The sequence below is a fragment of the Lemur catta genome, chromosome 4 (assembly GCF_020740605.2).
Source record: "Lemur catta isolate mLemCat1 chromosome 4, mLemCat1.pri, whole genome shotgun sequence".
Taxonomy (NCBI): Eukaryota; Metazoa; Chordata; class Mammalia; order Primates; family Lemuridae; genus Lemur; species Lemur catta.
In genome coordinates this window covers 70,706,220-70,731,412 of record NC_059131.1, presented here as the reverse complement: position 1 = coordinate 70,731,412, position 25,193 = coordinate 70,706,220, and the positions used below count along the sequence as shown (strand labels likewise).

General features: G+C 43.6%; 1 protein-coding gene across 1 annotated transcript; it reads left to right on the top strand.

Annotated features, from left to right (window-relative positions):
- The first annotated feature begins 6,846 nt into the window (after positions 1-6,846).
- Positions 6,847-19,433, top strand: ZNF514 (zinc finger protein 514). The gene is made up of 5 exons (XM_045550108.1): positions 6,847-7,468; positions 7,844-9,049; positions 14,200-14,326; positions 14,685-14,780; positions 17,166-19,433. Exons 2-5 carry the CDS (start codon positions 8,939-8,941, stop codon positions 18,146-18,148), a joined length of 1,317 nt encoding a protein of 438 aa, XP_045406064.1. The 5' UTR covers positions 6,847-7,468; positions 7,844-8,938; the 3' UTR covers positions 18,149-19,433.
- The last annotated feature ends 5,760 nt before the right edge of the window (positions 19,434-25,193 follow it).

The following is a 25,193-nucleotide window of genomic DNA, read 5'->3' as shown; positions in this document are numbered from 1 at the left end:
TTCCGCTTCCGCAGGTCCACTTTCAGGAATTTGATTCTGAAATTTTGTAAGGAGAGGTGAAGAGCTTGGTTTTGAGGATGGGGCTGCGGCTCTAGGCAGCAGGGTCTGTAGGCTTATCTGTGTCGAAAGAAGAGAAGGGCCTCGGTACGTGTGTATTTAACTGTGCAGCCGGTCCGACTCCTGACAGTTTGAGCGCACAACAGCCCGCCTGCCTTGGAGCTGCTGGAAGGGCCCAAGCTGGAGACATCGCAGGAATTCTCAACCCTGGTTGCATGCTGGAATTACCTGGAGAGCTTTAAACTTTTAAACAAGAGTTTGAAAAGATCAGCAAGTGATGCAAATGTGCAGCTAAAGCTAAGAACCACTGAGCTCAGGAAAGACTGAAAGTACACAAGGAATATGATAAAATCCTATTTCAGAAACAAGTCTACACTTTAGTTTTTAAAATACCCTAAATTGCCTACTATAAGCAAGGCACTGTTAAAAATATGAATACGATACAGTTACTGCCCCAAACAAACTCATGGTCCAATGGAAAATCAGAATGTAAAATTATAATACAATGCACTATATTCTATAATTATGTCATGTTCAATATACTACGAGAGTACAATGGAGGAGGCTATTAGTTGTGGCTGGAAAAGGTGGAAAAGGCTTCCTATAACTAGTACATTTGAATGAGTAATTACTTTCTTAAGAATAAAGGAAAGTGCAATCTAAGAGAGAATAGCACATGCAAAGGTAGAGACTAGAGGATAAAAGTGGAAAGAATTTGTAGCAAGATGAATGGCTGGTGGATAAGATTTGGGGACTAAAGCAGTATCTTGAGGCGAGGTTGTGGCAGACTGCTGTTCTAAGGGGTTTGGACCATCCTAGAAGATTAGAACTTGATTAAAGTCATGACATCCAAGACTAACATTTTCTTGCTGTTTCTTCTGTGTGGTAGTTTTTATTATTCAGTTAGTCTTATACTTTGGGATTCTAACTGGGTTTCTTTCTAGAATTCCCCACCCATTGGCAGACCCTAGGCCTTACCTTTAATGCCCCAGGTAACTGTCAGTATGGAATTTTATGTTCTCCAGGTTTTAGCAGTCTAAAAGTTAGGTTTGCTGCTCTGGATTCTAGCTCTCACTTTATTTTTAAAAATTTCTGCAAAGTTTTCACTTTCATGCCTGCTCACCAGTGTATTTATAAATATGTTTGTAATCGTCTGGCACATTTTTTTTTTTAGTTAGGAGGGTTGTTCAGGCTGTCTGATCTGACATGTTACTAGGAAGATTAAGAGAATCTTAGCTGATTTTCTCAAAAAGTTAGGAAGAGCATATGGAAGCTAAGCAGCCAAGAAGTAACAGACAATTATTTTGTATAGAGTAAAACAGATGTCTCCTAGGTCCACCAGCTTATGGGCTCTGCCAAACTACAGAATGTTATGGCTATCTGCAGCAATGTAACAAACCACTCAAAACTTAGTTGGTTAAAACAACAATTTTATTAAGCCAAGGGATTGTGTGGGTCAGGAACTTGGACGGGGCACAACAAAGATGGCTTGTTTCTGCTCCACGATTTCTGGACCCTCAGTTGGGAGGGTTGTGTCCGGACTGGCACCTGTGACTGGGCTCAGCTGGGACTGTTGGCTAGAGTCCCAACATGTAGACTCTCGTCGTGCTTGGACTTCCTCACAACATGGTGACCTCAGGGCAATCAGGCTTCTTACAAGGCAGCTCAGGGCTCCAAGAGTGTCCTGTGAACAAGACAGAAGCTGTATAGCCTTTTATGACCTAACTTCAAAAATCAATAGTGTCACTTCTGCTGTACTCTATTGGTTAAAGTAGTTACCAGCTTGCCCAGGTCCAAGGGGAGGGACCTTAAAGCCCACATCTCACTTGGTGTCCTCAGGAGATTGGTCCCAGGACCCTTTGCAAATACCAAAATCCATGAATGCTCAAGTCCCTAATATAAAATGGCATAGTATTTGCATATAACCTATGCACATATTCCCATATATTTTAAATCATTTCTAGATTATTTATAATATATAATGCAATGTAAATGCTAGGTAAATAGTTATGTTTTATTGTTTTTTATTTTTTGTCCTTGTGTTACTTTTTAATTTTTTGATCCACAGTTGGCTGAGTCCTTGGATGCAGAACCTGTGGATATGGAGAGCTGACTATATGTGGCCATTAAAGAACTTTGTGGCCATTAAAAGAAAAAGGATTGCCCCATAGCATTTCAGTCTTCCCCTTTATGAGTGCTTCTTTACAAGAGAGGTGGAGTATAAAAGAAGAAGGGGTCAATTGTAATTAGAGGGTTTTTTTTTCTTTTTTTGAGACAGAGTCTTGCTCTGTTGCCTGGGCTAGAGTGCCATAGCATCAGCCTAGCTCACAGCAACCTCAAACTCCCAGACTCAAGTGATCCTCCTGCCTCAGCCTCCCAAATTAGCTGGGTCTACAAGCATGAGATGCCACACCCAGCTAATTTTTATTTAGTTGTCTGGCAAATTGCTTTCTATCTTTAGTAGAGATGGGATCTCATAGTTGTCTGGCTAATTTCTTTCTATCTTTAGTCGAGATGGGGTCTCGCTCTTGCTGAGGCTGGTCTTGAACTGCTGACCTCAAGCGATCCTCCTGCCTTGGCCTCCCAGAGTGCTAAGATTACCGGCGTGAGCCACCACAGCTAGCCTCATTAGAGGGTCTGCTGGTAGCTTTGCGATGTCTGTATTTCAACTGATAACATTTGCTGTGCCTTGATGTTCTACTTGCCTGTGTGTCGCCTCCCGAACTGCTGCCTGAATTGCTACAGGTTGCTTCTTCCAGCAATCTTTGCTGCTTCCTGGATGCTTCTTGCAGTTACAGGACCATCTTCTTGGGTACCCCTTCACTTTGTCTCTCAGAGCATCTCTCTTTCTCTCTTTTTTCTTTTTTTAGCAAGAAGGTTAGTTTTCATCAAAGCATCTTTCTCTTTGCTGCTGCTACCCAATCTCCCTCTCTCCCTCTCTCTCTCTCTGATGAAAGTGTCTTCATTTTACAGCAGGTGGCCTTTTTAGAGGTGGTATCTTAGCAGAATGGCCTGAGCCCTTAGTGATAAATATTTTCAGTTTTACTGCTTGGTCTATGAGGGAGGTGATGGCAAAGGTGTTTGGGTACTTAGTGGTAATATTTGTTATTTTATACTACCACCTTTCCTTCCTGAGGTACATGTGTATCATCTGGAAGCTGGTGGGAGGGGTGAAAGGGAAATATTCAGGCACAATTTCACACTATACCTAAAAAACACTGCTTCTTCTGGCATCTAGGTCTGATTCCAGGTCAGACAGACTCTTTAAATTTTTTTTTATTTTTAATTATTGTTGGTACATAGTAGTGGTATATATTTATAGGGTACATGTGATTATTTGATACAGGCATACAATATGTAATAATCAAATCAGAGTAATTGGGGTACACATCAGCTCAAGCATTTATCATTTCTTTATGTTAGGAACATTCCAATTTCACTCTTCTAGTTATTTGAAAGTATACCATAACTGATTATAGACTATAGTCACTTTGTTGTGCTATCAAATATTGTTCATTCTCTCAAACTAACTATATTACACCTGAAGCCAATACAGTCTTGCCCTCTCCCTCAAGCACACCGATTCTATCTCCACTCACTGGCACAGTGCTGCAGAGGGGATGAGGAAGGGGGTGCATAGGAAATGTAAGACTGTCTTTCCTATCTATTCAGTGCCTCTTTCCTTGCTATAATGTTAGAACCAGGTACTGTGATCACTCACCTGATTTTTGATTCTTATGAAGGTGCTTTCTTGCATGGAAAGTTTTCAATTTCGTGTTTCTGCATGGGGGAATGATCGCTGGAGGGTTCTATTTGGCCATCTTGCTCCACCTCTTCCTCCAGACTGACTCTTTACTTCTATGTTTTTATTTGTTTAATATCTTTTTGCACAATGGCTACCACTGGGCATCTTTAGTCCAAAAAAAAAATGACTGTATATGCCTAAGCTCTAATTGTGTATAGATTCCTACTTTTACCATGGGGCACTTTACTCAGATAAGTTAGAGTGGTGGTGCCCTAACATCCCACATTAGTTAAGGAGGTTCTGTCTGCCACAGCACGCCCAGAATGTCTAGGAGTTTCTGTACTTCAGTTCTGCCTTACAAAAAGACCAGCTGATCATTCAAATTTTTGTATCTTGTAATTAGTTCTTAAAGTTCCTTTAGCTTTTTAGAATAAGCCATCTTCTTCAGGCTAATTTTTTTTTAATTTAATTTTTTTTTTTTTTTTTGAGAGAGACAGGGTCTTGCTAGGCTGGGCTGGTCTGGAACCCCTGGCCTCAAGTGATCCTCCTGCCTTGCCCTTGCAAAGTGCTGGAATTACAGGTGTGAGCCACCATCCCCAGCCCAGGCTAGTTTGATTTAGAGAGATGCTCTTGCTATCTGCTCTTCCTTTCAATAAACTAGTTTATCAATATTGTTCTTAAAATCTGATGTCTCTCATTATCATTTCTCTCCATCTTCCATGGTAATAGAATTTTTAGCTAGGCACAAGAGTAAACACTACATTTCCTTGCAGCTAGATGTGGCCATGTGTTCTGGTAAATAGGTTATAAGTGGATGCATTGTACAGCACCTTCTAACAACCTTCCTTAAAAGACAGCTGGACTCAGAATTAAAAAGGAATGAACTATTCATACACATGACAATATATTTTTAGATGGATCTCAAAGGCTTTATGCTGAATGAAAGAAGCCAGTCTCAAAAGGTTACATACTGTATGATTCCATTTATATGATGTTCTGGGAAAGGCAAAACTATACAGATAGATAAAAGAGCAGTGGTCACAAGGGGTTGGGGGGTATAGAAGTGTTTGACTAAAGGGAGCAGCAGGCTGGGCGCGGTGGCTCACACCTGTAATCCTAGCACTCTGGGAGGCCAAGGCGGGCAGATTCTTTGAGCTCAGGAGTTCGAGACCAGCCTGAGCAAGAGTGAGACCCTGTCTCTACTAAAAATAGAAAGAAATTATATGGACAGCTAAAACTATACATAGAAAAATTAGCCGGGCTTGGTGGTGCATGCCTGTAGTCCCAGCTACTCGAGAGGCTGAGGCGGTAGGATCGCTTGAGCCCAGGAGTTTGAGGTTGCTGTGAGCTAGGCTGACGCCACGGCACTCCAGCCTGGGCAACAGAGTGAGACTCTGTCTCAGAAAAAAAAAAAAAAAAAGGAGCAGCAAAAGGAATTCTGGGGGTAATGGGGAAGCCTATAGGACTGGAGCTCCCCTGACAGTACTTAGAGATCAAATGGCACACTTGAGCACTAAGCAGGAGAGGGAACATTTCTGTTAAGCTATTCATTAACTTCTGGGTAACAAATGTGCATTGTAACAAGGACCTCTAGGTCAAGATCAGTCCCAGAGGATGGAATTTAAGAGTGGAGAATTCAGACATTGCAGCAGGCCAACAGGAAAGGTATCATGGACAGGCAGTGCCTCTCAAGTTCGTCTGAAACAGACCCATCTCTAGTAATATTGAGCCATCAATGAAATGAAAATCTTTTCTCATTTGTCCATCCCTTCACCTTTTTGGTTGAGAGCACAGAAAATGGGAATGCAAACTCCTCTGTGCCAACCCTGGTTCCCGGGCAGTGTCTCCTGCTTGGGAGGAATAGGGCTTGCTTGCTAGGAACTTGCTGTGCCATCCTGGCCATCTGTACCACTGGAAGTACTGACAGAAAAGTGAAACAGAGCCTCAAAAAGCAAGAAAGGAGAATGGACTTTTTGCCTTGATTTTGAATTATTTGTTCCTAACCCCCTAAGGTTGATAAACTAACCTCTCAGTCCTCACAAGTCTCCCCTTCTCTGAAGACTGCCCCCAGAACACCACTGTTTGTTTTAATACTCAGACTGTGTCTTAGGCTGTTGGTGCTGCTATAACAAAATACCTTAGACTGATTAATTTATAAAAAACAGAAATTTGTTGCTCACAGTTCTCGAGGTTGGGAAATCCAAGATCAAGCTGCCATCAGATTCAAGGGCTGGTAAGGGCCGGTTCCTCATAGATGGTGACTTCTGTGTTCTCACGTGGCAGAAGGGGCAAAGGGGCTGACAAGCTCCCTCAGGCCTCTTAGGTCATAAGGGCTCACTACCTAAAGGCCCCATTTCCTAATACCATGACCTTAGGGGTTAGTTTTCAACATGAATTGGCAAGAGGGGAGACAACACATACATTCACACCACAGCAGACCCCTTCCCCATATATTTTGTGTCTTAAGTGATTCTCGTTTCTGGAGCAGGAGAGAGCCCAAAGTCCTCCCTTCTCCATCACTCTGCTGAACTCAAGGGACGGTGGGAGAAAGGCAAAGGGGCACGGAAAGACCTATAGACTAGTAATATCTAGTTTTGAGCCACCAGTATCTCCCGGGCACCTTGTTAGAAACATACACCAGAAGTGCCTCCTGGAAATCCTCATTCGGCAGATCCACTGTAGGACGCGGGCTTCTGTCTTTTTAACAAATTTCCAGTGGCTTCTGCTGGACAGCCCTAAATCAGCCTATGAGGCACAGCTACCAAAAGCACTCGCGAGATGGTCAATGCTCCCAGTCCCCAGCCCACGGGAGAGACGGGAAAAAGTCCCCGCTTAGCTGGGGCGCACGACCCCTCCCCGAGGCCTCCGGCCCCCGTAAACCCCGCCCACGCCCGCTATCGGAGGCCAGGGCGCAGGCGCCGTTCGTACCGCCCCGCGGGCTCGCTCGGGAGGTCTTTGTGGTGGCCGCGTCTGCGCAGGCTCAGGATGGTCTTAGGAGGCGGGGCCGGCGTGGGGGCGTGGCCTTGCCCTTTGTGGGCTCTGCGGTTCCCCGTGCGCGGGCTTGCGGTGCGCACCGCGTCTAGGGCAGATGACCGAGCTCGCGGTGTCCCTCCGTGTGCCCGCCTGCGAGGGACTGTGGAGACTGGAGCTGGGCAGGAGGGACTGAGGAGTAGGGGTAGACTTGGCAGAGCGGCTCTCACCGGAATCTCTGCTGTCCCGGGACAGCTGAGGAGCGCTGGGCACCTGGGTCGTAGGTGTGGCGGCGGCCGCGTCTCCTGGTGGTGTGAGCCACTGCGGGTGTGGATCCGCATGGGAACTAGGTCCCAGAGCCTGGTCTTGAGAAGGGCGGCGGGGCGGAGCCAGTAAGAGGCCGGGTTTCTGAGGGTCTGAGAGTGTGTCCCGGGGCGGGAGAAGAGCACGGCCCCGGGCAGCAGCGCTGCGCGCCCGGGCGTCTTTCCGGGTTTGACAGCCCTGCTCTGGGCCCTGCAGGTCTCCTGGGTCTCGCCGTGCTGAGTGGGAATGCCCCGCGTCAGCCAGGCGGCCCTAGCCTGCTCCCCGCTCCCTGAACCCTCGGGAGGACCGCAGGGCTGTGGCCGAAAGACTGTGATTTGGACCTAGTGAAAGGACGCCGCCCCTTTGCCCTAGCTATGGATTCCACAGCATCAGGTTTGGCTCTCAAGCGTGCAGAGTTATTTAATAGTACCGGGCCTAGTAGGAGGAGGACCCTAGGAAGAGGCTGGGGAATCCCACTGAAGTCCCAGCTTCCTAGGTCCAGAATGGGTCTCTGGATGACTGGCAAGGTGGAGGGGATGGCCACGGATGACTTGTCCCAATGGCCAGAGGAGAGAGGGGAGCCGAACTGCACAAGGAAAGCAAGCAGCACAGGAGAGGATCTGATGTTTTCCTGCTGTGGCAGGGAGAGGGCAAACAAACCCGAGAAGGAGTGGCCCTTGGCCAGGAATGAGAGGACAGTAGGGCCATCTGAGCTTTGTCTCTCATCTGCTTAATCACTTCACTAATAGAGTTTTTCCACTCTTCTAGCTCAGCTGTGTACAAGGTCAGCAGTGTACACAGTGGGTGCCTCCTGTGAGCCTCTTCCCCCAACAGTGGGGCCAGGGCGGGTAATGCAATCCAGGAGACTCAGGAAGTTTTAAGCCATTACTTTCTAAGTTTATAATGTCCTGTCCTTCACCAGGTGAGCATTTGAATTTGTTTATTTTTCAGCGCACATGCTCAAGGAAACAAAACTGACCAGTGGAAAAACTGGACCAAATCCCTGGGCCTACTACCACCTCTTTTTTTCCTTTATGTCCTTACTACCCAGTGTGACCCACAGACCAGCAGAGGCCTCACCTGGCAGCTCTCTAGAAACGCAGACTCTTGGGCCCTAGCCCGCACTCACTGGAGCCAGGGTCTTAACAAGTCTTGAACCAGAGTTTAAACAAGATCCTTGGGGATCCACATGCACGTGAAGTTTGAGAAGTGCTGACCTGTACTATGCTATGCTGCTTGCCTACTTGAGTGTTTCTACTGTTAGCCTTTCCACTTCACTGGCATGATTTGGGGTTGTTTGTTTTAAGGCTTTACAAACAGTATGATGCAAAGTTGTTTAATAGAGGGGTTCTCAAAGTGTGCTGCAGAGACCCAACAGTGCTTGGAAACACCAAGGGCAGCTTCTCAGGAAGAGCTAGCATCCGAGCTGGGTTCCCAAGAATGAGGAGGGAGGTCTGATTTCTTCCCCTTTAAGCCTCATATCCTTCCATGGCCTTATCTTGGGCCTTGTGTAGTTGTTAACCTTCAGGCTAGATTTAAAATTCTTTGAAGGTCTCCATGTTTATATTTCCAAAATGCCTAAGAGAGGACCTGCATTTAGTAGGCCCAGTAAATTACTCTCCAGTGGTAGGGCCAGACTGTGGTCACACTTCACATACCTGTAGCCTGCTGTGGGCCTGAGGACAGGTAGGAGCCTCACATTGCTGTGTGTAGGAGCACTTTTCTCTTATATGGGCAGGCTAGAAGCTGTCTCCTAGCTCCCTTTGACCCATCTGTGTCTCCAGAACCATGGAGGTGACACACAGAGCTGTATAGGGTTCTGCAGCTTGGGAGCTGCACGTGCCGTAAGGATTAGCCTCCCTTATGGCTCCTTTTACCTTCCCAGCTCTCCCTTCTCAGGACCCTACTCTTCCTCCAGAGAGATTCCCAGGAGAAAAGGGAACAACCAGTTTATTCCTGAAAGCCAGGCCCCAGGTGAGTTGAGGTTTTCTTGATTTTTCCTCAAATGCCTGAACTATGAATAGCTTTGCCTCCTTTTCTCTAGAACTTTTTTGTTCTAGAGAACAAAGACCCCTGTCCCTGCTGTGCTGGAGCCGAGCCTGTCAAGGTGGATTATGGCCACTCTGCCCCTGCATAGGGCCCTCTCTTCTCTTCTTGGTAAGCACTCACTCACTGGGATCATTTGGGCTCACTTTGGCTTATTTCTGTCATGGGCACTGTGGTGACTACTAGGTAATATGCCAGAGCCCTGGCCTTGAAGGAGTGTCACAACCACAGTGGGGAGAGGATTCTGACATCCAGGATGCAGCAGGCTAGTAGGTGTATAGTTTGATGGCAAATGGGCACAGATAGGCCTTTCCATTGATGTTCGGGAACAGGAGAATTGGCCTGCATTGGAAAGACTGTGAACACTCATGGAGAAGGCGGAACAAGAAGGTTCTGAGGATATGGACAGGTGGGGAGACCATTTGTGACTGGGTCCCTGTTCAGATGTTATCTTCCTGGATTAGTGAGGAGACAGACTTAACTTCACTGTATGCAGGCTGTGTGACCTTGGATGAATCATGTAACCTTGCTATGCATTGGTTTGCTACCTGTAAAATGAGGATGATAATGTTAATTATGAGGAAAACAATAATGGTTATTATTTACTGAAAACCAAATATGTATCAGGAAATATTCTACACAGTTTACATATACTAACTCATTTCATCTTTAGAACATTCCCATAAAATGGTTACCATTTTGAAGAATAGCAACCAAAGCACAGAAAGGTAAACTGAGGAAATCAAAGAACAGAGAGATAAAGTAACTTGTTCATCATGGCTATCTAGGTGGTAAGAAAGGGAGCCCAGTTTCAAACACAGGCTGTCTGGCTCCAAGATCTTAACCATTCAGTGATACAATCTCAATCTCATATGTTGGAGTCTTCTTGCAAATGGCAATTGCTTAATCCTTGTCTGCTTCAGGGATCATGGTGACTGATTCCAGTGGTGGATTCAGGTTTGGCTGTAGTGAGCTGGATGTGGCGGAAGAACAAGGTGGAGGGCTGTGATGCCAGCCTGTGAGTTTCCCAGTATCAAAGATGGTCTTTTAGTGGTATTCTGGCTTGATGATAGACATTGACATTTCACTTTCAAGCCAAAAAGGGAAACCCCCATCAATAAGGAGTTCTTCCAAGTAATTATTAGTAGTAGAGTCATAAATAGAGTTTAAACCTCTTTGGCCTTGATGTACGTCATTTGGAGGTACAGCCAAGAGCTTAGGCTACTTTGTGGTACAGCCCCCAGATCTCAAAGCTTCCCAGTCACAAAGGTGTATGTCTTCTTCCTGCTGCGTTTATCAGTAGCAGGCTGACTGTAACTCTCCTGCACTCCCTCTTCACTCTGGGATTCAGGCTGAAGGATCAACCCTGCTCAGAGATATGCTGTTCTCATGGCAGAGGGAAAGAGCAATGTCAGCGCTTTGGCTCTTCAAGCTCCTACTCAGAAGTGGCAGGTGTTGCTTCTGCTCACATCCCACTGGCTGAAGTAGGTCTTGTGGCCAAGCTTAATGTCTATAAAGTGGGAAGTATAAACCTCCTAGAGTGAGGGGCCCACAGAGAGAGGGACAGTGATTATTTTAAAGAAAAAATCAGTTTACCACTGTGTGTTTTCTTACTCGTAGATGTTCACTTTCCTCTCTACTGCACACAAAATGCCTTCCCGATAGAGATAACCCCCATTCAGTCAGAGCATCATGATCAAAGTCTTGGATGGTATGATAATATCTACATTGGGCCTGGATGTAGATCCCCTGGATCTGGAGACCTATGAACTAAAAGGACAGTTAACCTGAATCCAAATATCCAACATACAGTGAACAGTGGGGACAGGATGACCACAATAAAAACTCCTATTCAGAAAGGGGAAGCATGGTAGGAGTCCAGAACTCCCAGGTCCGTAACAGTTATGAAATTCCACTGCGCAGATACTGTGAGGACCCTTGATCTTGGGAGTCAGAAAATCCTGGGCTATGCCTTGGTTCTGCTCCCTGGGTGGAGCTCCCCAGCCTAGTGTTCTGGGATGTTGGCTCTGCCCTCAGGAAGTTCCTTTTACAGTATGCTCCTTAGTCACATGTAAAGATGGTATTGAAGAATAAGCTCTCTCAGGGGCTAAGCAGCTTTTTCATCCTGCCTGAGTAGGTTGATGGCCTAGGATTGTTTTATGTGTAACTCTCAAAAACTTTATCAGTTTTTTATGTATTTGCTTCCAGCTGGCTCCATGTGTCAATAGCTGTACCCCATAGTTCTTTTTGAAATGTACCCTTCTCTTTAGACTTAATTGTGCAGCTTTTTGTAGCTTTTTGACCATCCTTGGGATGGTCATACTTTTTTTCCACTCCAAACAATTTGGTCCCACTGAAAGGATTTACTGGGAGCTATTTGAAAACCACATTCACGATTTAGTCCTTGATAATAGTCTGGTTTTAAATCATCTTTTGTCATACAAAAGCCTTTTGTATATTGTCTTTTCCAATTGGAAGTGAGAATTGGTTAAATCTCCAACCCTGGAAGTCCTGGCATTTCTGGATGCTTCCTATTGCCTTTTGTTTTGCAAACCAGCAAACTCTTGAGCATATTTTTCTTCTTATAATACTTTGTCTAATGCAGCCAGTAACAGCCAACTCACACTATTAATGTTATGTTTCTAGCCTCTTCTTGTTACATCAGAAGCTCATGCTTACATTGTTCATATTTCAACTTACTGAAGGCAATAGTTTTACCAAACAGTTAGTTCACCACCAAATTACATAGGTTGTCACCTTGCCAATAAGTTTCCTTATTGCCTGGCGTTGAAGCTGATGTCCTTTCAAAAAAGAAAGTTATTTTTGGCTTTTTAGTTACGGTAGAGTCTCACTTTGAGTACCAGTTTTTTAATGAGTCAGTTTAGATTAGTTATACCGTGATAACAACAGCAAACCCTCAGAGACTTATACCAAAAAGGTTTATTATTACATGCCTGCTGTGGCTTTGCCCATATCTTCACTCAGATGATATGCCATTCTCAAGGCAGAGGGAAAAGAGCAACTGCAGAATGCCCACTGGCTCTGAAAGCTTTTGCTCACCTGTAGCTCATGTCTCTGCCTTCACATTTCATTTGAGAAAGCTGATTACATGGCTATACCTGGGTCAGGGGGCAGGCAGCTCAATCATGTTGGGAGGGCCAGTGTATATTTTGGACAAATACTATAATCTATCACAAGAGGATACTGTAGTAGTCAGTTTTCCAGATTTGATTATTTTGGCTGACTTTTATGCTAATATAAGATTATTTCAGCTTATTATTCTGTGGAATCAGTATCTAAATGAGATTTGATTTTTAAATACTCTGGGGTAATGATAGGATTTTATAGTACTGTCACTTGTTCTGCTTTTTAGTTCATATATGGATTACCATACAATATAAGTCAAATGGGAAGTATTCTAATTAACGAGATTGAGGGTGACAGGGTAGTTCTGGCTAGGACCTATAGAATGGTTATACCTTATAGTGGTGACCTGGGGTCCTGGGTCTCACACTCAGCTTTGTAGACTCAGAAACTGAATAATGATTAGGTTTTGGGGGAAAGGATTTAGGCCGATCAAACTTACAAAACTTTTTTTTTTTTTTTTCCTGAGACAAGGTCTCTGTTGCTTGGGTATGAGGGCAGTGGCATCATCATAGCTCACTGCAACCTCCAACTCCTGGGTTCATGTCAGGAGATTCCCCAGCCAACAGGGTTGAAAACAGGGCATCACGCACGAATAAGAAACGAGACAATAGAAGAGAAAGAGTGGGGTCAGGGGACTCAAGGCTTTCCGGACCAAGAGTCCTGAGAGTAATTCCTCACTCGTATTTATTCATTCTAAGAACAAAAGATCATCCTAAATCATACAAGCAACCAATTCTCCATAGCTATCCCACAGGCAAACAAATTCTAAAGATTTCCAAAAAGGTTATGATAACAGGTACATGTCATTCAGGTAAACTTTAAAGATCACTGATAAAGATTAAGATATCCAGGTGCACATTAACCTCAGCAATATTTCTAGCCTAAAACAAAATAAGAACATAAATCTTGGGATTGTGGCCAGGCCAGTTTTATAGCATGTTGGATATTCCTGATCACAGTCCTGGAGCAGTTTTCTGCCCCAGGAGAGAAAGTGTTTTCAGTTCCTCCTGCCCTTGGAATGTCCTTACCATTTGGAAAACAGCCACACCTATGCAGACTGTCATATCCACAGAGGTTTCTACACCAGCAATCTCCCTAGGTCACCCCAACATTTCTAAGCTACCCCAATAGGTTCAAGTGATCCTCCTACTTCAGCCTTCCTAGTAGCTGGGACGACAGGCACGCCACCATGCCTGGCTAATTTTTTTTTTTTTTTAATTTTCTGTAGAGACAGGGTTTTGCTATTGCCTAGGCTGGTTTTGAACTCCTGGCCTTAAGCAGTCCTCCCGCCTCAGCCTCCCAAAGTGCTAGAATTACAGGCAAAAGCCACCACTCGTGGCCCATACAAACCTATTGATTCAATATAAATGTGTGCTGACAGGCAGGTAGGGGGATCAATTATTATAAGCCCCAAATTATTTGATTTGACCTTAGTAAAAATTGTCCTTAAAATTATAGGTCATAAGTTTTGAAAATATCTTATTAGAAGACTATTGATACTTATGCATTTGAGAATGCAATGCATATTAGTCTGTTAATTCTAATTGATTCCAATTAAATGCAACTAAATTGAGAATAAAACCTCTTGACAAATGAGGAAACATATTACATTCACCTCCCCCACCTAAGCAGAATGTCTCTGTAGGCCTGATTCTCCTGAGACCCTGATGATATTTCCTGGTGGCTTAATGTGGATAGGCATGTAAGTGGGCACTGGGTGGGATACCAAGTAGTAAGGATGATACAATCCCTGGAGCAGTTGAAAATATTTTTGTGATGATGAAACCTACAACTCTGTGGGCACTGGGGTAGCTAGGAACTCTCAAAATCACTTCTTACACATCCTGAGGTTCTCCTCAGATGCCTGTCTGCTCTTCTGCCCAGGGCCATGAGTGTGCTCCTTGAGGGTACAGGAGTCTCTTCTGTTTCAGGACCTGATGACATTCGAGGATGTGACTGTGGAATTTACCCAGTGGGAGTGGGGGCAGCTGGACCCTGCTCAGAAGGACCTGTACAGGGAGGTGATGCTGGAGAACTTCAGGAACCTGGCCTCCCTAGGTGAGCGCTGTGCCTCCAAAGCCCAAAGCCTGCCTGGCAGGCCTTCTTGATTTCCTTGGTGTTTAAATGCTAGGGGTGTCTAGGCCCGTTGCTGAGTTTTGCCCTGGGGTTCTGGAATCAGACATTTACATTCTCTATGGGTCCCGGAGATACAGTATTTCTGCTCCTAGTTCTAGGAAAAGTCCTGTTTCTTACAGAGTTGAAATAGCAAGTTTCCTGACTCTATTCCTGACATTTCACAATGCCTATTCTCTGGAGGCTTTCAACACCTACAGTATTTTTCCACCTTGAAGATCAAGGTCCAAGGACTTGGCTGCCAGCACACACAGCCGCAATCCTTTTCTTTCTTTACCATCAGGGCTTCCAGTGTCCAAACCATATGTGATCTGCCAGTTGGAGGAAGGGGAAGAGCCCTGCATGTTGGAGAGAGAAATCTCAGTAGGTGCCCAGTCAGGTGAGTGAGTGAGAGCTAAACAGCATTGTACGTTATAAGGCCCCTCTCAGGGTGTAAAGTTTTCCTGAACCCTTGGTCAGGGAGCTGTCTTTTCAGTAGGTGAGGCCACTAGGCTTGAGTCCTCAACTCCAGTATTGTAAATTTTGTAATTATTTCTGGTGTCAGAAGAGGAGACGTTCATTTTGTTTTCTAGTGTTTACCCTTCCTTTGGTATCCATTTCTGCCTATGCCTTCTGGGTTATTGGTGCCACATGGCATCACTAGATGTCTTACAGTCCATGTTAGATGGATCAAAAGTAATATATGGCAAGGTAATCACCATATCAGCAGGGTTAAGGGAGTTAGCAAGGAATCAAGCAGAACAGTTGAGCGGTCCAGAAACAAAAGGGTTATGGGCAGGGACAGACAGAGGATGTCAGGAAGATCAAGATGAGGATACTTCAAGCTTGATTAGGCTGAACCTCAACAGAAGTGGTTCCAGGAACAAGGACTACTCCTTGCCAGCTGTTGATGCTATCTCAAGTCATCTAAAGGAGCAGAATTCTGGACTCAAAGCTCTCCTGACTGCTGTGTGTAGCCCAAGAATACCAGAGGCAGGTGACAATCTGTGCCAGTCAGTGTTCATCTTTGAGGCAGAATCATAGCCTCAGGCCAGAGCTGAAGCTTAGAAAAGTGGTGCTTAAATCCTGAGAGGATAGGCTGGGCCTCATCATAGGAGCCTAGAGTATAAGACTGAGAGGGAAGATGCAGAACTTCTCTGTGTTGGTACTTGCTCTTAATTCCTTCCTGAATGAGATCAAGGGTCTGACATGTGGATCTAGTCTCATGATCAATATCTGTTTATTTACAGTGGTCCACAGCATGGCTGTGTTTCAGAATGTCCCAAGGAGCTTGTCAAACATTCAGATTCCCCAGAGGCACATAAGACCTATTGATGCAGAGTCTCTCTGAAGTCTGACCTCTGAGACTACTGGTTAGGTGTGGCTAGCCATTTCCCTCTTCAGAAGTGTCTTTATTATTATTGTATTAGTCTTCTATTATTTCTATTACCACAAACTTTGTAACTTTAAGCAACACAAACTTTTTATCTCATAGTTCATAGATCAGAAGTCTGGCATGGGTCTCACGTGGTTAGAGCCAAGGTGTCCACAGGGCTGCATTCCTTTCTGGAGTATCTAGGGGAGAACCTGTTTCCTGTTCACCTGGATCATTAGCAGTACTAATTCCTTGCATTTGTAAAATTGAAGTTTTCATTTTCTTACTGGCTGTAAATCAAGGGGTGTTCCCAGCTTCTAGAGACTGTCACACGCCTTGGCTCTGATGTTCTTCCTCCACCTTCAAAGCCAGCATTGTTGGGTGGAGTCCTCCTCGCACTGCATCTCTGCCCAGCCAAGAAATGTTCTCCAATTTTAAGGACTCATGTTATTAGAGTGGGCCTACTTAAATAATCCCAGATAATCTCCCCATCTCAAGGTTTATGTCCTTAATGACGTCTGTGAAGTCCCTTTTGCCATGTAAGATAACCTATTCACAGGTTCTTGGGATTTAGGGCATGGGCATCTTTGGGGGAGAATTATTCTGCCTCTCACAATTATATAATACAGTAATATCACACATATGTATATGTACGTAATGCATAATGATATATGGCATACAGACTGAGATGCTGAAGGAAGCCTTTGTGGCAGACATGAGCTTGTCCCTGAAAGGTGTGCAAAGCATTAAAGAAAGAGGGTGGTGAGAGTGGATGTGGATATATGGGAAACAGGGACCCAGCCAGCTTCTGTGCTGAAGGCACCTGCCGAAGAAAAGGGCCGGATCTTGGTTAAGTATTGTAGGGCTGGAGTGAGAAACTCAGGATTTATCCTGTAGGCACAGGAGAACCTTTGGAGGATTAAGACTGGGAAAAAAAACACAAGGAAAGGAGAATTTTGGGAAGAAGAACATGATGAGGGGTTTCAGGAAATACTGGAGGTAGGAGGACTGGATAGAAGTCTGCTACAATAATCTAGGCCTGAGGAGATCACAAGATGACTTACAATCCCACACTTTGTCTATTTCTTTTTATCCCTGTCCCTTAAACTTAGTCTTTCCCTTGTTACCCTTCCTTCCCTCCTCTCATCGTTACAGCCCTTGGACTTACCTTGTGTACTGGAGTCCAAACACAGTTCTCTCGGGTTTTCCTAATCTTCAGTCACCTGCTCATCACTTGTTCTTGACACTTTCAAAATCTTCTTCAGACATAAACCATTCTTGAAAGAATTTGTATACCTCTTTTAGATATTATTTTTAAGCTTAATTATTTTACACCCATTATAAGAGTTTAATTTTCTCTTGGCATATAGAACAGGTAATACTAGAATGTCTTTTTTTTTTTTTTAACAGACTTAAAGAGGAGGCCTAAACCCAAGGAATCAATTCCAAATCAGGGAATTTCCAAAGAAGAATTATTCCAGGTGGCATCAGACGAAAAACACACTCAAGATGAACTCCGGTCCTCCAAATTGAAAGTAACGTGTGGTTGTGATGACCAGTTAGAGATGCAGCAGATAAAACAGGAAAGACCCCTGAAAAAAGTGTTAACCACTCACACATCTTCTACCAATCTTAGGAGAGATGAGTGGAGTGAATTTGGGAGAAGTTTAGGCTTAAGATCCGTCTTTGTTAAGCAACACAGTCTTCCCATGGGAGAAGGATCCTATAAATATGATACAGAATTCATACAGACTTCAGGGGGTAATAACTCTCAGAGAACCCATCCAGAGAAGAAATCTTGTAAATGTAATGAATGTGGGAAGTCCTTCCATTTCCAATCAGAACTTCGGCGCCATCAGCGATGTCACACTGGAGAAAAGCCCTATGAATGCAGTGAATGTGGAAGAGCTTTTGGTCATATTTCATCCCTTATTAAACATCAGAGAACTCATACTGGAGAAAAGCCCTATGAATGCAGTGAATGTGGGAGAGCCTTCAGTCAGAGTTCTTCTCTTGTTCTACATTATAGATTTCACACTGGAGAGAAACCCTACAAATGTAATGAATGTGGACGAGCCTTTGGTCATACTTCATCCCTTATTAAACACCAGAGGACTCATACTGGAGAAAAGCCCTATGAATGTAAGGAATGTGGGAGAACCTTTAGCCAGAGCTCTTCTCTCATTGTGCATTATAGATTTCATACTGGGGAGAAACCTTACAAATGTAATAAATGTGGGAGAGCCTTCAGTCAGAGTTCATCTCTCACCCAACATTACAGATTTCATACTGGAGAGAAACCCTATAAATGTAATGAATGTGGAAGGGCCTTTGCTCACACTGCATCCCTTATTAAGCATCAAAAAAGTCATGCTGGAAAAAAACCCGTATGAATTCAGTGAATGTAGAAGGGCTTTCAGCTGGAGTACACACATTACCAAACCTCAGAGAATTCATATTGGCCAGAGATGCTAAAAGTGTAATGTATGTGGGAAGACCTTTGGTCAGAGGGCACATCTTGTTCCACATCAGACAGTACATACTAAAGAGAAGCCCTATCGATTTCAAGAGAGAAGGTGGGATTTCAGACACACCCCCTCTCTCACCAAACACTGGAGAATCCATACTAATGAGAAACCATGTGAATGTAATGAATGTGGAAAGGCTTCAGTCAGAGGATGCATGTCATTCAACATCAGACAATTTATACTTGGGAGGAGACTTATCAATGTACTGAGTATGGCAAGCCTTCAGTCACATACTATTCCTTTAAAAAATCAGATAGCTCATACTGGAGAGAAATTCTACAAGTGTGGTAAGTCAAGAACACATACTAGAGAGAAGCTCTATGAAAACAGGAAATCGGGGAAGGTCTTCAGTCAGAGCTCATCCCTTATTAAGCTTCAGAAAATTCATACTTAAGAAAAACCCTATAAAGTGGTGAATGTGAGAATGCCTTCAGGCAAATCTCATTGCTTTATAAACCTCAGAGAACTCTCCCTACTAGTTAGAAAACTGGTAATGTGATGCATGTGGGAAAGCCTCTGTGGATGTTCCACCCTTTTGCACACCAGAGAAGTTATGCTACGGCAACTCTTTGAATTTAGTGAAACTCGAAAAACCCACTAGTATAGTCAGGCCTCAGCATACATTAAGTCTTAACCTCCAAGAGAAACTCTGGGAGATTAATGAGGCTTAATGAAACTTCCTTTCAGACTTGAGATTCATAAAACTAGAGCTGATAGGAAGCTGAGAAATCGCATCATCTGGTGATTTTCTACCTGGTGGGAAGCATTTGTATAAGTGCACTTGTGCACTGACTCCCATCCTGTTACTGATAGGACACAGTGTTACTGCCTGGGTGAGGAGGATGGAGGCTGAGAAAGGTAGAGAGCCATCAGTGGTCTAGCCCAGCCATGTTTTAGAGCTAAGGAAGCTGATGTTCAGAAAGTGCCATGTCCTTGCCTATAGACAGTTGCAGTTTGGGGATTGAGACACTGAAGGCCTTCCCTGTTCAATACCCCCCTGTACTTGTTTCTCTTTAACATATGTTACTTTTCTCTGTGAGGCAATGGAGTAGTCTATGTTTGAACAAAAAGCAATTTTCTGTATGTATTTATGCTGCTGGATTTGGAAATTTTTAAAAATAATTTTTTTTAGAGATGAGGTCTTTCTATGTTGCCCAGGCTGGATGTGAACTCATGGGCTCAAGTGATCTTCCCACCTCAGCCTCCTTAGCAGCTGGGACTACAGGTGTGCACCACTATACTTGGCTGGGTTTAGAATTTTTTGAAATGAAATGAAAACAGTGTTTATTTAAACATAAAAATCACTAAAACGTGTATTATTAAAAAAATCAAACTCTCAAAAACATTATAAGTGAAAGAAAGCAGGTGCCAGAGACTACATATTATATGATTCCACTGTAGGAAGTGTCCAAAAAGGCAGATCTTCAGAGATAAAGTAGATTAGTGGTGGCCTGGGAGTGGCAACTGGGAGCAACTGCAAATGTTATGGGGAACCTTTGGGATGATGGAAATGTTCTAAAACTGGATGGTGGTGATGGGTGAACAGTTTGGTAAATTCACTAAAAATCATTGAAATGTACACTTAAAATGGGTGAATTTGATGGTATGTAAATTATACCTCAATAAAATCATTTAAAACATCAAATATACAGCTATACCAACTTTTGCAAAACTAATTATCTTGTTTGTTACTTCAAGCCATCTGTGCATCTTTGGTATTACTTTTTATTTTCTGTAATATTAAATAGTTGCCCCCAAATTTACTGGGTCAGAACACTTTCAGGCTCTTCTTTAAGTCCATACTATGTTGGCTGTACATCTTAGGTGGAGAAGCCAAGACCAGAAGTTAGTATAGACCAGAGGAGTCTTGCCTAATAAGGATTAGCTCATAGTAGGACAGTCCTTCAAATATTCAAAGTTCAGAGGAGCAGGCTGAGCCTAGAATTCAGGGAACCATCTCAAAGTGGGTCCATGAGGTCGGCTAAGGCAAGTAGGATGTACAGGAGGCATATGAATCTGGAGGCACCTAGACAGCTGAGGTCAGGTTGCCAGTCTTAGAGCCCAAAAATCATACAGGAATTTCTTCCCAGAGAGCCAAAGTTCACAGGAGTAGAAATTGCAAATATTTTACACTAGTAATAGCTTGGTTTGCTCCATTTCTCCTTTTGTCCCCTGGGACTTTTCTCTAACACCCATGCAAGTTACTTTATACCTGGATGCTTGCCACAATTTTGTAACTGGTCCTTGCCCCAAATCTGTTTCTTCCTGTTGTGTATCACTGCCACATTAACCATTCTCATCAGTTTGAACCCATTGCCCCCCTCCGAAAATCCTTTGCACTGCCTACAAGAGAAATCCCCACGCCTCTGTTTGGCATTTAATGCCATCTTCAGTCTACCCCAACCTCCTGCTGCTCTGGATAAGAGCCTCTATTACAGATGAACTAGCTCTGTTGACATCCTCAGCCACACCTCTATGCTTCGCAGTCTGCAAGCCTTTACCTTAGCTGTTCCGTTAGCCTGAGATGCCTTCTCCACCTACCTTCTCTACTCAGCCTACATAATGGGTCAGAACCCTGTGCAGATGCCCCCTCCTTGGGGAATTGTTGTCTTGATCACTGATGTGAAGTCATATCTTACTCATTTGCAATTGTAAAGGCATTTTTTGTTTGCATAGGCTATCTGGATTTATGATAACTCTTATCACTGTCTTGGTCTATTTAAATAATTTTTTGTTTATTATCTCATCACTTTCTTGTCTCCTAAACCGGACTATCAGCTGCTTCAAGTCACGTCTCCTATTTCCTCTCAGAAATGAGCACATAGTAGATGGTCACTAGCCATGTGTTAATTTGAAAAATAACTTGTATTGCCCAGGTTTTCTCAGTGCTTCCAACTGACTTCACATTTTTTGTATTAGATGCAAAGCTTTTCTTTTAGACATCTATCAACTAAATATTTCCTTAGAAAAATGTGATGTTGCTTCCTATAGTTATTTTTCAAATTCCCTATATAGATTAGCATTGTTCCATCTTTTAGGGGTGAGTGGGGTGTTATGTGTGTGTTTACATAGGAATTCAGTGCTATTTTATTTTGTAGGACTATAGTGACTTCTGGTACCAACTACACAGAGGTAGGCCAAACTTCACAGGTTAAGGACATAGTAGCCCACAAGACTGCCCTCACTTCAGAGTCACAAATTCAGAAATTCCTAGGCCACCTTCACTTCTGACCCGTTGGCTACTAATTTAGGGGTTCCCGCTAACCCTGTAGTTGGATAACTCACTAGAATGATTCTCAGAACTCAGGAAAGTGCTGTATTTATGATGACAATTTTATTACAGTAAAAAGATACACATGAGAACCAGCCTAAGGAAGACATGCATACGGCAAAGTCTGGGGGTGTCCCAAGTGCAAAGCTCCTGTTATCCCAAGAAACACATTACCCTCCTGGCACATTGTGTGTGACAGTACACAGAGTAATGCCTTCCAGGGAAGGTCATTTGAGCTTTGGTGTTCAGAGTTTTTATGGGGTTTCTTTAGGTAGGCATGAATGATTGAATCATTGACCGCACAGCTGAACTCAATGATCAGCTCCCTCTGCCTTCCCTAGAAGTTGAGCTGATATCACATGGTTCAAAGCCCCAATCCTCTCCTAAATTGTCTCCTAAACCAGACTATCCGCTTCAAGTCATGTCTCATACTTCCTCTCAGAAATGAGTACACGGTAGATGGTACCAACTACACAGAGTTGGTACCAGTAGATGGTACCAACTACATATGGTTGGTATTTCTGGCACAGCCAGCTACCATGCTGTATTCATTAGCACAAACTAGAAGCCAACTATGAGTCACCTAATTAGCATAAACTATCAGGTCTGCAAGGGGCCCACCATGAATAACAAAGGCACTCCTATCCATCAGGAAGTTCAAGTTCTTTATTATACAAGCACATACCCTCAAATCAATATTAAAATGATTCAATCATTATTCAAATAAAACATTAAAACTCTACTTTAGATATTCCTCAACAAACAATTGCAGTATATCACTTCTGCTTATAGACCATTGGCAAAAACTTAGTTTCAGGGCCATTGCTAATGGCAAGGCAGGCTGGAAATTGTCTTTTTCCTGGCAGCAATAGGCCCACCTAAAATCTGGGGATTCTATTACTAAGGAAGAAGAAGAAGGTGGATATTGCTGGAGACCAGGAATATGTGCCACAAGACCTAAATACTCCAAGGCCATGTGGGAATGAAGGCACATCTATGACACTCTTTGGGTCTCAGTTTTCTCCTCTATAAGATGAAAGCTTTGCACTTGTGGAAATAAATGGAGACCATCCAAATGAGTATAATCGGAGGCTATTTATTCAGAGAGTTCTGTAACAAAGTTGTCACCCACAATCACATGCATTTGGCAGTGACCCAAATCCTTGGAGAGAGTGAGAAAGCTTTATATTGGGCAGGGGGAAGCTTCAATTATTCCCTGACTGGAGGTTACTGGCATGGAAAAGCTGGAGGTGGAATAAATAGCAGTAGGACATCTTATGTGATTGGTTTGGGGAGCATATTTGGTTTTCTACAGTTGGTTCTGAGTTGGAAATGGGGGCAACATTATTGACCACACTCAGACTGTTCTGAGCCAATTGCTGTAGAGGTTGTGGTTTGGCTTCAGGATGGTTACTGCAGAAGTATGGGTCAGAGTTCTATTGTCATATATGGTGTATTTGTATATTTAGTCCTTCAGGTTCCCCTTTTGGTCATTCTCTTGCTTGAGAGAGGTTGACCAATTCAGGGAAGGCTAGAGAGCAAGATATTCATTACTTGGGGATTGTTCAGTTGTTTCCATAGTAAACTGTATCACAAAATTTTCTTGATCTTTTTATTGTATTGTCATGGCATCACCTGATGAGAGAGAAGCTATGCAGAAGCATTGAGCAAAGAAATGTTTTTTTTTAAGGTGTTGTATGGTAGTTTTACCAAGCCTGTTTCAGTGATCTGAATACAGAAAGAAATAATGACAATGGCACAGACACTACCATGATTAGCCAACAAGAAATCCAGAGCAATGCATCATCATCACATGTGCTAATGAATTGAGACAGATCTGTACTCCATCTAGGGTAGAGGTGGTGTCATTAATAACTTTGGCCAGAGTTAGTGATAGGTCTCTTACAGTCTTTTTATTTCACACCATTGGAATACTGCTCTGATTGTTCACATAAACAATGAGTCATCAATTCCTCCAAGGTAGAGTGCATGAATAATCAAGGGTAACCTCATTTTCAAGCTCATACCTGAACTGGAATTTCCAACATTGATGACTTATAGAGTTAGCATTTCTGTATACAGGCAAGTCTTGGAATACTCTTCCTTTTTTTTTTCTTTTTTTTTTTTTTTTGAGACAGAGTCTCGCTGTGTTGCCCGGGCTAAAGTGGGTGCCGTGGCGTCAGCCTTGCTCACAGCAACCTCAAACTCCTGGGCTTAAGCGATCCTACTGCCTCAGCCTCCCGAGTAGCTGGGACTACAGGCATGCGCCACCATGCCCGGCTAATTTTTTCTATATATATATTTTAGTTGGCCAGATAATTTGTTTCTATTTTTAGTAGAGACGGGGTCTCGCTCTTGCTGAGGCTGGTCTCGAACTCCTGACCTCGAGCAATCCACCCGCCTCGGCCTCCCAGAGTGCTAGGATTACAGGCGTGAGCCACCGCGCCTGGCATGGAATACTCTTCCTAAAATGTGTGAGGTTTTAGTCTGAAGAAAACAAAATCAAGTGTCCTGACTGCAAAGGAAGTGAACTCAGTAGGGGGGCACAGAGATCCGTAAAAAAAACGAATTGTTCTTAAGTCAAGATTGGAACCAAGGCCTTACATTAGCTGTGTTACATATTTGGATCTCTATTAGTTTCTTCCAGGTGACAAGTAACTAACCCATCACCCTATAAAGGCTGCTGAGTGGTCAGGTACTTGAAAGGAACATAATTAGAAAGTTGGTGATCAGGAAATCTGGAGAAGAGGTTCGTGGACAGACTTCAATGACTGGGCACAGAACATGAAGATTATTGTGTCCCATATGAGTGCTTCCCAAAAGGATGACCTCCACAGAGGAGGATTTTAATGAAGTGGGTAGAATAAGCCATTCTGTAGATGCCAGTCAGCCTCCTTCCCCCGGCCAAATGGACTCCTGAATAAAGTCAGGGATGAAGGTTATGTATGGGCTCAATGTGGACTTTCACTGACCAGGCCAATCTGGCTACAGTCACTGCTGAGTGCCCCATATTCCAACAGCAGAAACCAACATTGAGCCCCTGATATGGCACCACTCCGGGAGGTGGAGCCAGCCGTCTGGTTGTAGGTTGATTACACTGGACCAGTTATGGAAGGTGCAGCACTTTGTCCTTACTGGAATAGATACTTTGCATATGGATTTACCCACTTCTGCCAAAACAACTATCCATGGACTTACAGAATGCTTTATTCACTGCTATGGTATTTCATACAGCATTGCTTCTGACTTAGGAACTCACTTCACAGGAAATGAAGTGTGGCAATGGGTGGGCCCCTGCTCATGGCATTAACTGGTCTTACCATGTTCCCAATCATCTGGCTTGAAATGTGGGTGTAATCAATCACTTTCCTCTTAATTTAGCCACTTTGAGATGTAAAAAGTCTATTGAAAACCAGATGCATCAAAAATAGGTAGGAGTGAAATAGGGAAAAAGGGGAAAAGAGGAATCTTTAACTCTAGGTTGTCAACTATTTTTATTCTTCTGTATGCTTGAAATTTTTTTTACTAAACTTAAAAACTGGACACCTGCTTTAGCAGGCTCCATAGCCTCTTATAAGACATCCCTGTTGTTCCTCTTTCTCTGTTGCAGGTATATGGTTCATCTGGACAGGCAGAGAT

Excerpts from the sequence above, each read along its gene's own strand:
- ZNF514 (XM_045550108.1), top strand. The coding sequence starts at position 8,939 with ATGGCTCCTTTTACCTTCCCAGCTCTCCCTTCTCAGGACCCTACTCTT. Across the intron at positions 9,050-14,199 it reads TCCTGAAAGCCAGGCCCCAG|GACCTGATGACATTCGAGGA; the intron begins GTGAGTTGAGGT and ends CTTCTGTTTCAG. Across the intron at positions 14,781-17,165 it reads CTCAGTAGGTGCCCAGTCAG|ACTTAAAGAGGAGGCCTAAA; the intron begins GTGAGTGAGTGA and ends TTTTTTTAACAG.